Below are 16,159 nucleotides of genomic sequence, written 5' to 3'. Positions count from 1 at the left end.
CCCACTTCTAGTCACCTTCAAAGGAATACTGCACTAGAACATCGAGGTTCCATTTAGCCATTATGGGTAATGGGTATAGATAGACCCACCCATCCCCAAAGTGGTCTAATCCAGTGTTTCCCAAACGTTTTTGGGCAACGGCACACCTGCTTACCGGAAAAAAATCTCGCGGCACACCACCATTAAAGCCCCGCCCCGTGACGTCAGCGCGCAGCGTCACGCGGGGGGGGGGGGAACGCACAAAAGTGAACGTTTTTTCCCTTCCCCTTGCCGGGGTGGGAGGAGGCAGCAGAGCGAGGGCAGCTGAGGCGGCGGCGGCGATAGCGGGCGGAGGAGGAGCCGTCGCCGGGAGTTGCTGCTGCTGCTGTTGCTGCTGCTGCCCGGACATGCCGGCCTCCTCCTCCTCCGCTGTCTCGCGCTCCTCCCTTTTGCGCGAGCTGCCCCGCCGCTCGGCACCACCACCGCGGAGCCGCCCCCGGCTCGACGCGGATCCTCGCCGCCGCCGCCGCCGCCGCCTCTCGCCGCCCGACTCGCCCGCCTCCCTCCCACGGCACACCAGCCGGTGTCTCACGGCACAGTAGTGTGCCGCGGCACACCGGTTGGGAAACACTGGTCTAATCCTTTATTTAATGCCGTCTAATGAACTGTGAGCAAACACACACACACCTTATGACAGTTTCCACCTCCATATTCATGAGTAAGGCACCAATTTATTGCTATCTGGCCCAGATATCTGGCCCAGGGCATTCACGTTGGGTGTGTGTTTAAAGCGACAACTCCCATCATCCATTACAATCAGCTAAGCTGGGTGGGGCTGATGGGACTTAGAATCATAGAATTGGAAGGGATCCCAAGGGTCATCTAGACCAACCCCTTGCAATGCAAGGATCTCAACTAAATTAGCATGACTTGTTAACCAACAGCATATGGAGGGCAACATGTTGAGTAGGCCCAGAATATTATTACAGAAAAAGCACCTAATTAGACTTTGCAGGAAAAGGGGTTACTCTAGAACAGCCTTTCTCAACCTGGCAAGGCCAGAGCTCAGGGATGATGGAAGTTGTAGTCCAACAACATCTGGGGACCCACAGGTTGAGAACCGCTGCTCTAGAACCTTTGGTTAGAGCAGGCATCCCCAACCTGCAGCCCTCCAGATGTTTTGGCCTACAATTCCCATCATCGCTAGTTAACAGGACCAGTGGTCAGGGATGATGGGAGTTGTAGTCTCAAAACATCTGGAGGGCCAAAGGTTGGGGGTGCCTGGGTTAGAGGCCAAACTAACATAACATTAACTGTGAAGTTCTGCCCTTAAATGCAGTGGGGACTACCCCCCACAAATTGCCAGACAGGGGCCTTGATCTTCACAGAATTGTAGAGTTGGGAGGGACCACAGGGATCATCTAGTGACCCTCTGCAATGCAGGAATCTTTTTTGCCCAATGTGGGACTCAAACCCACAACCCTCAGATTAAGAGTCTTGTGCTCTACCAATTGAGCTATCCCAGCTTTAGGCCTTTGCCCCGTGCTGTGGTTGTAATCCAGATGAGGACCCCCATGCACTGGGAGAAAGACAGAGACAGACAGACAGACTGCAATTCAAATTGCAGGTGTTGGGGTGGTCTGATCTGAATCAGGACTGAAGTGGGGACAAAGGGTTAAATTTACAGCATCCTACCACTGCTGCCGAAGAATTGATGCTTTTGAATTATGGTGCTAGAGGAGACTCTTGAGAGTCCCATGGACTGCAAGAAGATCCAACCTCTCCATTCTGAAGGAAATCAGCCCTGAGTGCTCACTGGAAGGACAGACCCTGAAGCTGAGGCTCCAATACTTTGGCCACCTCATGAGAAGAGAAGACTCCCTGGAAAAGACCCTGATGTTGGGAAAGATGGAGGGCACAAGGAGAAGGGGACGACAGAGGACGAGATGGTTGGACAGTGTTCTCGAAGCTACCAACATGAGTCTGACCAGGCTGCGGGAGGCAGTGGAAGACAGTAGTGCCTGGCGTGCTCTAGTCCATGGGGTCATGAAGAGTCGGACACGACTAAACAATAACAACAACACCACTGCTGCCCATTCTATAGTCCAGATCAAGGACCACACCCCAGCCATTTGTGGGGTGAACACTCTGCATTCAGTGGGAGAACTACCATGCAGTTAAGTTCATGTTGGGTTGTGCTCTCACAGCTAAACTAAAAAAATCATGAGGAGACAGCCCCTAATCTAGAAAGAAACGAGAGAAAAGATGAACTCCACAAGAACTCCTGATGTCCCCAGTAGTTCAGCTCAGTTTACATGACACAATCTCTCTTTTCCCCCCTATCCATGGCCTTATTTAGATCCACGTTATCAGAAGACATAGCTACAGAATGTAACGTTACAAGCGGCCCGAAAGAAATGTAATCTAGTGACCTAGTTGCACATTAACAAAAAGTCCCATTTCACTATTTCAAAGGATAAGATGGCAAGGAACACGGAGCTCCTCGGAGGATTGCAATGAGAAACTGTAGAGTTCGTTACCTTGTTCCGAGAGACAAAGAAACAGCTCTAAGGAAGCCACAGGAAATGTTAAAAAATATCAATAAAGCTCCGCAAGTGACCTTAATTATAACAAAACAAAACATCATTGCTGCCGGCAGCGACTTCGATTTGCAAAAGGTTGAGGCACACTGCATGAAACCTGGACACACGTTTCAAATTCTGAAATGCATGCTTTTAGGTAAAGGTAAAGGGACCCCTGACCATTAGGTCCAGTCGTGGCCGACTCTGGGGTTGCGGCGCTCATCTCACTTTACTGGCTGAGGGAGCCGGCATTTGTCAGCAGACAGCTTCCGGGTCATGTGGCCAGCATGACTAAGCCGCTTCTGGCGAACCAGAGCAGCGCACGGAAACGCCGTTTACCTTCCCACCGGAGTGGTACCTATTTATGTACTTGTACTTTTGACATGCTTTCGAGCTGCTAGGTGGGCAGGAGCAGGGACCGAGCAACAGGAGCTCACCCCGTTGCAGGGATTCGAACCGCCGACCTTCTGATCAGCAAGTCCTAGGTTCTGTGGTTTATCCCACAGCGTCACCCGTGTCCCTCATACATGCTTTTAGATAAGCTTTTAGATAAAAACTGCCCACCTTCAGAGGAGCCAATCCCCTGTGGCTCTAATGAGTAACTAATCTAGGCATGCCTCTTGATTGATAGGAGGCAAGCCCAGAACACTGACTCACACAGAGATACAAGAGTCTCCTCCATGTCTGCGCATAGAAAGCTGAAATCTGGTGCTGAAATCTGACAGGAACCCTCCTCAGCGGCAATACCTCTCCCCGGTGTAATGTGTTTGTTTCCCTTATTAACAACATACAGGAGGAATTATAAAACATTAAATAATTAGCCGGAAGGGTATGTGGTTGTATTTAAGTGTGTTTTTATTTTAATTGTATTTTCACTCCTTTGGTTTTTTTTTTTTGGGGGGGGGGGGGTTGGCCACTCTGGGCTCACCTGAAAGGAAGGGCAGGATAGAAATTTAAATAACAACCACAACCATACCCAAGCAGAGGTTGTTTGTAAGGAGCCAGAACAACAAATAATCTTAGGATACTATTGATTCAGAAGCCTTATATTACTGCAAGGGAAGAACGGTGCTTTTACAACAGTTCAAAATTTGGAAATTACTGGATTAGAGGAATCTGTAAGGCACCATACACAACCCTGGGGTGTGTGTGTGGGTATTTTTTGGCAGGGGATATTAAATTATGACTATTAAGCCACTCCTAATGTCATGATATAAAATTCAAGTTAATGCTCCGCCACCAGAACACTTTACAATTCTAATTACTACTTTGGGTTATACAGAATGCACATTAACATGTCCAATTACACCTGCATCCTATAAATCTTCTGAGAGAAGAAGGGACACTAAGATGTTTCCTTCCATAAATGTGGGGTGGGGAGGGGGAGGAACCAGCAAAGGAAACGTTCATTAAAAAATTAAGCGTAAGGTATCTTAATAAAATTGTAATAACATCCTTGTAAGCTGTTTTTGTCCAAATGTTTGTGAGGGTGTTTCTGCTATGGTGCATCGCTTAACCAAACTCACTATATAACTGAGGCGAGAGATTTCTCTTATCCTGGGCCGAATCATCAGTGGTATCAAACTGGCCAGAAAACCCCATCAAATAAAAAAGTTTTTCTTTCTTTTTTTTTAAAAAAAATATGAATTTTTCAGTTTTACATACACCAATATTTTATTTTTAAAACCCACCGCTTTTGGGGGATCTTTATGTTACGATTTTCCCCTCTTCTTGATAACTCCAATAAAAAGTTTTCTATCCCACCTATTCCACGTCGTTAATAATTTCTTTTTGAGATATACACACCCGTCAACATGCATGGACATGCGCCAAGAAACAAGCACACACATATACATAGGTGCAGAGTTGCGCCTGACATGGGGGGGGCGCTGATGTCACATGCAATCTGTGCCTGTATGTGACATCATGCGCATCGTGTGCGTGCCGACTGTGTTCTAAGAATTCTAAGGTCTCAAATACAGAATAAATATTCATAAATGCACACATATCTAAATATATGAACCACGCGTCTGAAATAGTATGGGAGAGCAATCCCGAAGCCATTCTGACTCTCCCAATGACCTCAAATATTCCTCTGCTGTAAGGGAGGCAAATGGAGGGAAAGCCTTCCCATTGTCTTTTTGCTTGCAAATCCTGTCTTATGGGCATATTTGTGTATGAATAGGGTGAGCCTACGACCTGGACTCAGGAACTAAAGTATTAACCATCACAAAAGAATGGCCAGGCTGCCCAGGTAATGCAATCAGCGACCATTATCAGGTATCCTGGCAGACAGGATTTCTGCCATAGACCACCTCCTTTTGTGATGTATGTATGATGTGTTTTTTGGGGGGGGGTCTTCGGCTACAGGGTGGGCAATTTCAAAAGACTATACAAGCGCATGCGCACCATTGTTCAGGGTTATCCTCCTTCCTGGGTGTGGGGACCCTGTTGCAACAGTTCCTTGAATAAAGATCAAGCTTTGCTTCCCAATATACTTTAGTTGGCCTCTGTTAATTTCTCCTATCCATAGGGAACCTACTTAAGGACTCTATACGGGCTCTTAAGGGAAAGGAAGCAGTTTTTCTTGTAGCAACTGTTATAGGCTGCAATCCTGTACAGTGGTACCTCTGGATGCAAACGGGATCCGTTGCGGAGCCCCGTTCGAATCCAGACGCAAACGCAACCTGTGTCCGCACGTCGCCGCTTCTGCGCATGACGTCATTTTGACCGACTGCGGCATGCACGAGCGGCGAAACCCGGAAGTAACACGCCCCGTTACTTCCGGGTCACCACAGCACGCAACCTGAAAATACTTATCCCGAAGGTACTTCAACCCGAGGTATGACTGTACAGCCATATCTCGTGTTGCGTTAGGTTCATGTTGCGTCTTTTCGGCTTGCGAATGCAGCAAACCCGAAAGTGTATACTTCCAGTTTCGTCACACGTGTGTGCAGAAGCGTTCTGTGCGCTTTGCACGTGCACAGAAGCGCTCTATCGCACTCCGCACTTGTGCAGAAGCGCCACTCTATTTGCGGACTTTTCAGGGTGCAAACGGCACCCCAGAACAGATTGTGTCCGCAGCTAGTGGTACCACTGTATATACTTGCCTGAGAGCAACTCCCCATGGGACTTGGCACTTTATACAAGAGGGAGGCCATTTTGTGCCCCTCAGAAATGGCGAGTGACCGCCAACGTGAGGGTCCATTTGGACCCGGGAGAAAGCAGGGTAGGGAGGGCTGAAGTGCGCTCTGCTGACGGACGCGGGGGCCAGGAACAGAAGGCCCCGCGCAAAGTGGTTGCCGCCCACACCCTTGAGGCATAAATCCCTGTTTTGCAAAGGAATCGAATGAATGGCAAAGCACTTGTGATCCGAATGTGTCCACAGGAAAGACTGCGACCAAATTAGTAGTGCCTTCGGGAAGCCAGAAGGAAACCTCAATCAGCCAAAGAATACCTCATAATAATAATAATAATAATAATAATAATAATAATAATAATAATTTATTATTTGTACCCCGCCCATCTGACTGGGTTTCCCCAGCCACTCTGGGCAGCTTCCAACAAAATATTAAATATACAACAAAACATCAAACATTAAAAACTTTCCTAAACAGCGCTGCCTTCAGATGTCTTCTAAAAGTCAGATAGTCACTAAACCCAACAGCCATTTAAAAACCAAACAAGTGGCCATTTTACCAATGGCTGTTTGGAGTAAATCTGAAAGTGACCGTCCCTGTGTAGAATCATAAGCAATAAACAGGCCAGATGCAATCATTTGATACATTTTCACTTACTTTGGCCTGTCAGCTTGTCAGTTGGATTTTCTTGGTGGCTGCTCCATCTCTCAAGTCCCTTTCAAAATATCCGCTCATTCTGTCACATTCTCCACTCTCCTTATTCAGAAAAACTGGAAAACGAAGCAATCTGACCTAACGAAACATTCAGCTGTCTTCCACTGCAGCTAAGCCAGCAATATTTCTCCGAAAAGCTCACATTTCTCGGTGTTCAGTTATGTATGAGCCAAATACTAATATTTCAGCTACTGCTGGATTCATTCCAGGGCACCTTCTTGAGAATTATTCCAAACTGGCACAACGCAAGTGGAAGAAGGCCATTTTACAGTTATTTGAAATTATTTCCATGTTTCCTTTTACACTGAAAGGTTTGTAGGCTTCAGCTTTTTCTTCTGGGGTGTTGATTGTTACATCATTGCAATATACCCATGTCATCACAATATGCTGATGTCATCACAATAGAAAATTGTGACACACTCTCCCACACAACCCCAAGTGTGCTTTCTGTACAGTTAAAATGCTCTCTTTGTTAAATCAACATCTGGCAGGGGAAAGGAGTTAACAGATAATCCTTCAGCATCCAAAATGATAAAAGCTGAATTGAGTTACATGCTAAGGTAAGAAACTTTTGTAGCCCGATTCTAACCACATTTATTTAGAAGCAAGCCTCAAATAATGTTAACAGGCCTTGCTTCCAAAGTAACCATTCTCAAGTCTCTGCCCTTAATCGGTTGAAGTTGAAAAGTTATCAGCCATTGTTTTAAAGTAAGCATACCAAAATGTAATACTATATATGCTTTTTAAAAAAAAAATTATCTGACATAGTCAGTATAGCATGAGACTTTGGGGGGTCATGAGTCTGGGACCCACATTGGTCAAAAGATGCCTGCATTTAATATTTTATGTTTTATCGTGTTTTTAATATTCTGTTGGGAACCGCCTAGAGTGGCTGGGCCCAGCCAGATGGGCGGGGTATAAATAATAAATTATTATCAAATTATTATTATTACAGACCCCGTGGTCCCTTTTAAGGCTACAGTTCTATGATTCTGTGATTCACACACTGTCATGTCCAAAACTAATAACAGAGGATTATTTTGAGGCTTCTTCCTTGGGCCTTTTGCCATTTTGAATACTCTTATTATCGCCGAACATTCCTCCCCCCCCCCCCACTATCCCTCCTCAAATGTGTCATTTATTTATACGGTCTTACAGTGGTGTCCAAACTTTTTTCAAAAAGGGCCAGATTTGATGAAGTGAAGGGCTGTGGGGGCCGGCGAAAGGGCCAACCAAAGTTATTGACCTTTTTTAGGATTGAAGTTGTTGTTGAGCTTTTTTAATGATTTCACCCCGGGGTTGTTGCGCTTTTTTTTGGGATTGATGTTGTTGAGCTTCTTTTAGGGTTGGAGTTATTGAGTTTCTTTTAGGATTGAAGTTGTTGAGGTTTTTTCCCCCAGGAAATAAAATAAACTGCCACAGGGGCCGGATTAAATGGACCAGCAGGCCGGATTAGGCCCCCGAAATGGACTTTGGACATGCCTGGTCTATAGCAATACCTGCCATTTTGGGGCAGCTGCTTAGGCCTCATAATTCTGATGGGGCCTTACTATTGCAGATACTCTCAAATGGGGCACCTGTGGGCCTCCTATTTAGCTTCCCTAAAATGCTGTGAAAGGCCCAACATAGAGCCACCACCCATTATGGCTGCCTGGGACGCCCCTGTAGAGTGGACAGGTGCCCCTCAAGCCAAAAGCTGGTCCTATTGATTCAGGACGGATCAGCGCTAAAACTCTAGAGTCAACTGAATAACCAGATCTCAGATTTCTAAACATGCAACCATATTCATAACTCAGTATCACCAGGCTTCTTCTTGTTGTTCTTCCTGGCCCATGACAGTAAAAAAAATATGTGTGTGTGCATGTGCTTTCTGTAATGGTAGGTAGTGAAATGCTATGTGACAATGGACATTTACAATATCGGACACCCAGATGAGAAAAATAGGCCTTGAGAATCTGGGGTGGGTGGGAATACGCAAGTTTGTTTTTATTTCAGGGATTATTCAGAAGCACATTCCCCACAAGGGCACACAAGATAGCTCAGTTGGGTAGAGTGTGGCGCAGATAATGCCAAGGTTGCAAGTTTGATCCCTGTATGGGGAAGCTACATATTCCTGCATTGTACAAGTTTGGACTAAAGGATTCTCAAGGTCCCTTCCAACAGAGAACCCGGGTATAGGATGGTATATACCGTATTTTTTGCACCATAACACTCACTTTTTTCCTCCTAGAAAGTAAGGGGAAATGTCTGTGCGTGTTATGGAGCGAATGCCTGCGGATGGGGGGGGGAATCTGCTGCAGTCGTGAGCAGAGGATCCATGGTTCCCCGTCCTTCCCTCCTCCGTGGTTACAAAGCATAGATCCACATGGATCCTCAGGATTTTTGCATTGGGCTACTCCAAACTCACTGTCAGATCACATGTCTGTGGCCACAGCATGAACCACAAAAATCATATATCACTATTTCGTTTAGAATATTTTTTTCTTGTTTTCTCCTCTAAAAACTATGTGCGTGTTATGGTCTGGTGCGTGTTATAGAGCGAAAAATACGGTACATTCAGTAAATAATAATAATAATAATAACTCTACAATTCTATGATTCTATGAAAAGCAGCTAGCTCATATAACAGGCTAGCCATCATACAATGGCCTTGTTTATTTTACTCTGTTAAATAAGGCACAGTACAATGGTGTAATAGAGGTAAATTCAAGCACTTAAAAGTATCTGGCTGCCACCACTGGCAACATAAAACTGAATTAGGTGGACCTTGCTCTGCAAAGCGATTCTTGTAAGAAGTGACTGATAACCCAGGAGTGTGAGGTGGTCACACTCTGAGCCAGTTATGCCTAATTCATTTGCAATAAGAATAACTATACAATTCTATGATTCTATAAAAAGTAGCTAACTCATATAGCTGGCTAGCTATCACACAACAGCCTTGTTTATTTTACTCTGTTAAATGAGTCACAGTACAATGGTGTAGTAGACTTAGATTCTACCGAAGGAATTCCTAATATAGAGTAATTCTGCCTAAGGTAACATTAGTAAGAATACTACCAATAACAGATAGAGGCACTGGCTGCCAACACTGTCCTTACATGTGTCGGTATTTGAGAAAGTATAGCACAAACATTATTGGGTTGCACTTGCACATACTATGCTACTCTCAACACATCAAAACTACTGCCCCAATTGTTATAACCACCTCCAATAAGCCTGCAGCACTTGCGGTCCCAGGTAGGTGTTTGACAGTATTAGAAATTAGCCAGGCGCCGGGTGCATTTTGTGATTGTTGTGGGTCAACTGCGACTACTTGGAGATCTATAGATGCCAGGTTTGCAACCGGGGAAAGCAAGATGTTACTTAAGAGAAGGAGGGTCTGAAATATTCTCCTTGAAGCTTGAATTTGTTTTATTCCGGATTGCTTTATTTGACGGTTTAAATGGGTTGTAAACCGTTTTGAAATTTGTTCTTTAAAATATAAAGCAGTGTAGAAATGATATGAATGACAGTAAATAAATTAAATAATAATAATAATAATAATAATAATAATAATAATAATAATAAACAACTCAATTTTAAAAACAAAACAGCACCTAGACATTCCATTGTGGCAACCGTAAACTAGGTTTAAGGTGCCATTTGGGGGTTATAATAGATAGCTGAGTTTCTAACACTTGTTTTTTATATGCTGTAGCCAAAAAGAACTGTAGTTCAACACATAACTATGAAATTTATTGGTGATTGCTGCCACTTTAGGTGGCTTTAAACAAAGGGCTATCAGCCCCCCCCCCCGCCGCCCCCATAGCTACACAGAATAGAGGCAGTATACCTCTAAATACAGTGGTACCTCGGGTTACAGACACTTCAGGTTACAGAAGCTTCAGGTTACAGACTCCGCTAACCCAGAAATAGTACCTCGGGTTAAGAACTTTGCTTCAGGATGAGAACAGAAATCACGCCGCCATGGCACAGCAGCAGCAGGAGGCCCCATTAGCTAAAGTGGTGTCTCAGGTTGAGAACAGTTTCAAGTTCACGTTCGCAACCAGAGGTATGACTGTTCTAGATACTGAGGACAAAGAACAATGACCCAGTACTTAGCATTTACAAGTATCTGGCTGCCACTACTGGCAACATAAAACTGAATTAGGTGGACCTTGCTCTGAAAAGCGATTCTTGTAAGAAGCCAAGAATCGACTGATAACTCAGGAGTGTGGGGTGGTCACACTTTGAGCCAATTATGCCTAATTCATTTGCAACGCTTTCAGAAGTGCAGATGGGGCTGGCTATGGCTTCCTAGTTAGCTCTGCTTCAGTAAATTTGCAAGAAACCAGAAGGCACTAAAAGGTTATGAATTTTTAAAAAAAACCACTGACATTCTCTCTCTTGATTGGGAGATTTTTATTATATTTTTTTGGTTGTTCTTATAGAATAAACCCAGTTGGAATATACTGATACTTTTACTGGATCCCCATCTGTTGCTGTTGGGAGTATGTAGACATTGTATGTTGAAAGGACCTTTTCGCCAAGCAGAATTGGGAAAAGGGATTAAGAACAGAGTAGGCACAGAAGCCAAATGCTTCCCCACCCTTCTCTTGAGATTCACATAACAAAATTCAACCAATTGCTCACTTGGATCTGTCAATGGTACTTTGGGGAGCAACAAGCTTAAAAGTAAACCTTGGATTGTTGGGTCACTGTAACAGTCTCCCAGGTACCCCAGTAAGATGTTATGGTTGAAGTGGAATTGTTATATGAGGCCATTATCTACCTAATAGATTTAGAGGAGAAAAATGTACTGTACTTCTCTAACTTTGCATGCCTTGCTTCCCTTTCAAGCATCTTTACTATGTTCAGTTGTGGCGGGGGTGGGGGGAGAATGAGATAAAGAATTATTTGAGTCTACAAACAGTAAAAATAGGTTTGTGTGTCTTCTGTATAATAACAGCTGACTGAAAGTCTTAAGTGTAAGAAACCACATGTAAAAACCATATACGTATCACATTGCTATTTCCATCCCAGCCCATAATCCCCATTAACTCCCACTATGATGCTATGAAGAGTGCCCTGTAGTCAAAGATACATCTTCCTCCTCCTCCAAGAAAACTCAAGATCAGTTAACACAAATTAGTTACACATCGGCACCCTATAACTACCATTTTGCAACTACGCTTTCCATTTTCAATGCATCCTTAAAAAGGAAGGGAAGCAGTTTCTCATTCATACTGCGAACTGTTGAGTACAATCCTTTTCTGAGAGTAAGCCCCATTGAATTCAACAGAGCTTGCTTCTGAGTATATCTATGTAGGATTGCGCTGTGAGATGAGGAACTCAGAAGGGCAGCAGCTGGCCTGGATGAACTGATAAGGAGTCACCACTGGGTGACTTAATGTGGAATACAATATTGTGCTCTTAAGTATGTGACGCAGGGCTCCCCCCTCCTCAGCGGCTCAGAGGGAGGAAAGCATGGGGAAGTACAAGTCACACCTTTAACACACATGCATTCTGGGGGATTCTTTTTCCATTCACTTTTTTGAATGAGCCAGCAGTTGAAAACATGAGCTACCTAGGAGGTGCATCAACCTTTGTTCTCTAGCATTTGCTAATCACTTACACAGAGTTTCGTGCAGTCCAAAGAGTACTTAACACTGCCTAATGAGTGATGCTGCCCTGGTCAACTGGCAGTAACACAAAAGGAAAAACACTCTGCTGCTCATCAACACAGCAGTATCAAATAATGCAAACATCACAGAGCTCAAAGTTAGCACTCTGGCACTTAAAGGAATAAGGGCTATTTTACACATGGAACAGGAACAAACCTGGGTTTGCAAAAGCGGATACATGCGGCAAAAAGCCAGACACAGTCTTAGCACTGCTGGATATGAATTTCTTTAAACACCTGTTCACCACATTCATGCTTGACATTTTTTGGTGTATATTAAATATATATATAGTAGTATACCTTTTATAAAACCACTATAGTATGTGAAGCATCTCTGGTGGGTACAAACACCTGAAAATTACAGGGGCTTCCCAGCTCTCCCACTGTGATTACTTCATTGACCTAAGAGAGTGTTCATGTTGCTACTCAGCACAGGAACCAAGCAATCAGACATATAAAGCTGAAATGCACACAGTTGTTTACTGCAGAAAACTACCAGAAAACCATTTCTCTAATTTATCCTGCAACTAAAGAATAACAGGCCCGGCTAATGCTAATACTATAGGATTAAAACAATAGGCTTTCAAAGTCTACTCTGTAGAAAACAACGTTTGCACAAGTCCTAACAAGCAAGGCCTCACTTCTAAGCAGAAGCGTTTGGCAGCATGATCCCTTTCCAGCTCTCCTCCCCACCCCCCACGCCAATGCACTCACTCTCTCCTAATGCTATTATTACACAGCATCTTCAGTCATCCAAGGGCAGCTTAAGTCAAGCAAGCAGAGCTGACACCATCCCACCACTGGCTCCTTGGTGGCTGAAGGGGTTAGAGCATCACCTGCTTTTCTGTGAAGGGAGGGGGGAGACCATGAGTAGGGAAAAATAATATGGATGCCTGCAAAAAAGTTTAGCGCCTTCAGTCCTCACCCACAGCCACAACTCCCCAGGAGGAGGGGGAAATCAGCAATTAAGGGCACGCTCATTTGGGATTACTGTGAGACTTGCTTCCAAGTAAACATACACAAGCTTGAGCTGTGAGCAAATGAATTTCTAAATGTTTCTGCAAAACAACCGTGCGTGCAACACCCATAATCACCACCTCCAGCCTGAGCATTATTTAGCACTAATAAACAATGGACCTGACATCCGCCCAGATTGCAGAAACTCAGGCGAGGTGTCCTATTAAAGGTATGTACGCGTAGCCAGCACTTAGTGGCATTCCAAATTACATAATTCTTCTGTGAGCAGCTTTTCAGGCCTTTGCTGCATCCCCAGTAACAGGGATGCCTGGAGCATCCCCAGTAACATTGATGCCTAAGAGCCTGGAGAATGAAAAGCACATACATTGGATAACAGCAAAAAGACGCAGGAAGATGAATGGCTGTTTTGCATTTCCAATCGTGGCCTTAATCAGCCCCCAAAGCAGGTCGGCTGTGCCTTCCTCAGAGTGTTATATCACCCCCCTCCCTCTGGTTGCTTTTTTGCATTGCACACCCCCTCCAGCCCATCCCTACAATCCACCCCCCCCTCCGCCCCGCGCCTGGTCTCTGTTCCTTGCATGTTCTGGAAAAGGAAAGCCGGCTGGCTTCTGACATTCAAACATCCAGCCAGCGCTTTGTTGCTCTCAGCCAGAGCTTCTGGGCTCCCGAGGAAAAGGAGTGCGCTGCGCGTTTTGTCATCACTCAGCATTAGGGAGCCTAAAAATAGACCGGGCAAAAGCACCGTAGCAACCTTGCAGGCGATTTGCATCGCCCAGCGACGGCTTCCTTTCCCTGGGAGTACGCAGGAAAGAGTTGCAAGTAAAAATAAAAATAAATCCATAAACTAAAAAAAGAATGGGCGGCTATCTGGCCGCGGGTGGCCTCTTACCTGCTCCCCGAAGTCGATGGCTATGTTGGTGATGCCCAAAGGGACCAAAAAGCGGATCAGGGGCCAGTAGTTAGTGAGCGCCGGAAATTTCACCATAGTCCCAGCTGCGCGGTGACCCCAAACACATCTGCCGCAGCGGGGAGGCTGCAAGGTGGGAAGGCGGTGAAGACGAAGGCAGGAAGGGAGAAGCCAGGCGCTTCTTTACGGAAGAGCCTTGTGGCTTTGCCGGCAGAGAAGGCGATGGTGCGCCCAGGCGGAGGCAACGGCAGCAAGTGAGCGCAGCAGCTCCTCTCGCGTCCGCCTCCCTGCTGGTCTGGTGCGCCGGGTGTCTGTGCTGCTCCCTTTAGCAAGAAATCCCAAAGACCAAGTCCATCCCTGTCGCCGCCGCTGCTGCCGCCGCTGCCCTCCTCCCACACAATGGTGATCCGCTGCTGGTGGAAAAAAAAAGAGGAGGGACGCCGCCGCCGGCACCAGCACCATCGCCGCCAGAAATTTCTCTGGGCACTTTTTCCATTATCAAGAACCCGGAGGACAAAAAAACAAACAGGCGCGCGTAATTGCGCTTCGCTTTTGCGCCTCGCCTTGGTTTAGGCTAGCCGGCTGCAGGAAGAGGATGGGAGCCGCGGGGAGGGCGGCAAGGAAAACAAACCACCACCACCCATCACCGGCGCACAGATCAGACAGGATCTGCCCGGCTGCCTGTCGTCCTCCTACACCACCACCTCTTCTCCTTCCTCCGCCTCTTCTTTCTCCCGGGTGAGCGGTGGGGAGGGGGGCGGATGAGTTTGCTTGCTGCTGCTGCTGCTGGCGGCGGAGGAAGAACCGTAAAGCAGGCTAGAGGAGAGGCCGTTCAACACACGCACACAAGCAGGCCCTGATCTTTTGAAATTAAAAAAAATTAAATGTTATTTGGGTTGCTGCTCTGCCAGTGCTCCATAAGCACGTGGCCTTCTTTGGCACAGGCTCGTTGCTTATCTTTTCTCTCTCTTTCTCTCCCCTCCCTCCTCTTTCCCCTAAAGAGGAAAAGTAAAGAGAAAGAGAGGCTTTATTTAGCTGCTGCTGCTCCTCCTATCGCCGGAGCCCGGGCACAGCATCAGCCTCCGGCTTGCAGGCTGCCTTGCGCGCTGCAGAGATGAGCGTAGGCCAAACAATGCTCCAGGAGTGTCAAAGAGGGTTAAAGAGCGGTCCTTCGCAGGATCGGGACCAGCGTTTGTATTGGCACCAAAAGCAGGCAAGCCTAAATGTATCTAGAAGGTCATAAGGAGGGCCGGAAGGCAGCCAACCCTTCCTTCTGGGTTTTGTTCCCAAGATCTGGTCTTCAGAGTTACAGTATCTGTTCAATGGCGGTATCTCAGCCAGCTTTCCTTAGGTGGATCAGGAATTCATTTAATCTTGTTTATTGTTTAAATAACAGTTAGTGGCCATCACAATGTCTTATAGTAGAGAAAGACTCCACTCCCTTAGGAACATTGTGTCTCAGAAAGGATTGTGTTGTTACAATTATTGTGAAAAATCTCAATCTCAAACCAAAAACATTTGTAATACCAGTTGTACACAGTGTTTCCAAAGGACCAATCTTAAGGGTTTGTTTAAATATATTTATTATCATTATTTATTAAATTTGTATACCGTCTTTCATACATAGATCTCTGGGCAGTTCACAACATAAAATTACAAGATAAAAAAAGCACAAAATGCATAATAAAAACATAAATACGGACAAAACAAACCAATAACCCATCTCTCCCATATATATATTTATCATGGAGTTTCTCTTCAGTTTTGTTAAATGGGACAGAAAGTGAGTAAGAGAGTTTTAAAATGGTATCATATGGGAAAAACATTGTGGCTATTTTCTGGAGCAGAATTACACATATTGTTCTATGCACACAGGGAGCATTTGGTGGGCAGGAGCTGAGCCATAAAGGATGCATTTTAATCTACTATATTGTAACGTTTTAATCACCACCACACCAAAATATATTTCTTCGTCTAAGATGCTGGGGATACTGCCAGAACTACATTTGAGCTAGGTATCATCAGGTCGAGAACTCAGCTCTAAACTATTTAAAGTAGGGGATGCATGTATACAGTGAGTAACTGCATCTAGCAGTGTGTTCTTATACATCTGTCTACTTAGAAGTATACTGCATTCAGTTCTGTAACACTCCAAGAAAGGATATAGTGCAGCCTAGGGGTGCAATCCTGTGGACAC

The 16,159-nt window shown here is 45.3% G+C and overlaps 1 protein-coding gene across 2 annotated transcripts in view; it reads right to left on the bottom strand.

The window, feature by feature from the left end:
- Positions 1-15,028, bottom strand: part of ANKH (ANKH inorganic pyrophosphate transport regulator) — a 137,098-nt gene extending 122,070 nt beyond the window's left edge. Inside the window, exon 1 of one of the 2 annotated variants that reach the window (XM_083519451.1) lies at positions 13,945-15,028. In XM_083519451.1, coding sequence (XP_083375577.1) covers positions 13,945-14,040 — 96 coding nt within the window. In that variant the 5' untranslated portion in view covers positions 14,041-15,028. Of the gene's footprint in view, positions 1-6,358; positions 6,745-13,944 lie in introns of those variants that run through there. The other variant, XM_083519452.1, reaches the window with a different exon arrangement.
- Between the last annotated feature and the right edge of the window lie 1,131 nt (positions 15,029-16,159).

Source organism: Podarcis liolepis, assembly GCF_965112155.1.
Source record: "Podarcis liolepis genome assembly, chromosome: 8".
In the NCBI taxonomy this organism is placed as follows: domain Eukaryota; kingdom Metazoa; phylum Chordata; class Lepidosauria; order Squamata; family Lacertidae; genus Podarcis; species Podarcis liolepis.
This window is presented reverse-complemented; position numbering and strand designations above follow the sequence as displayed.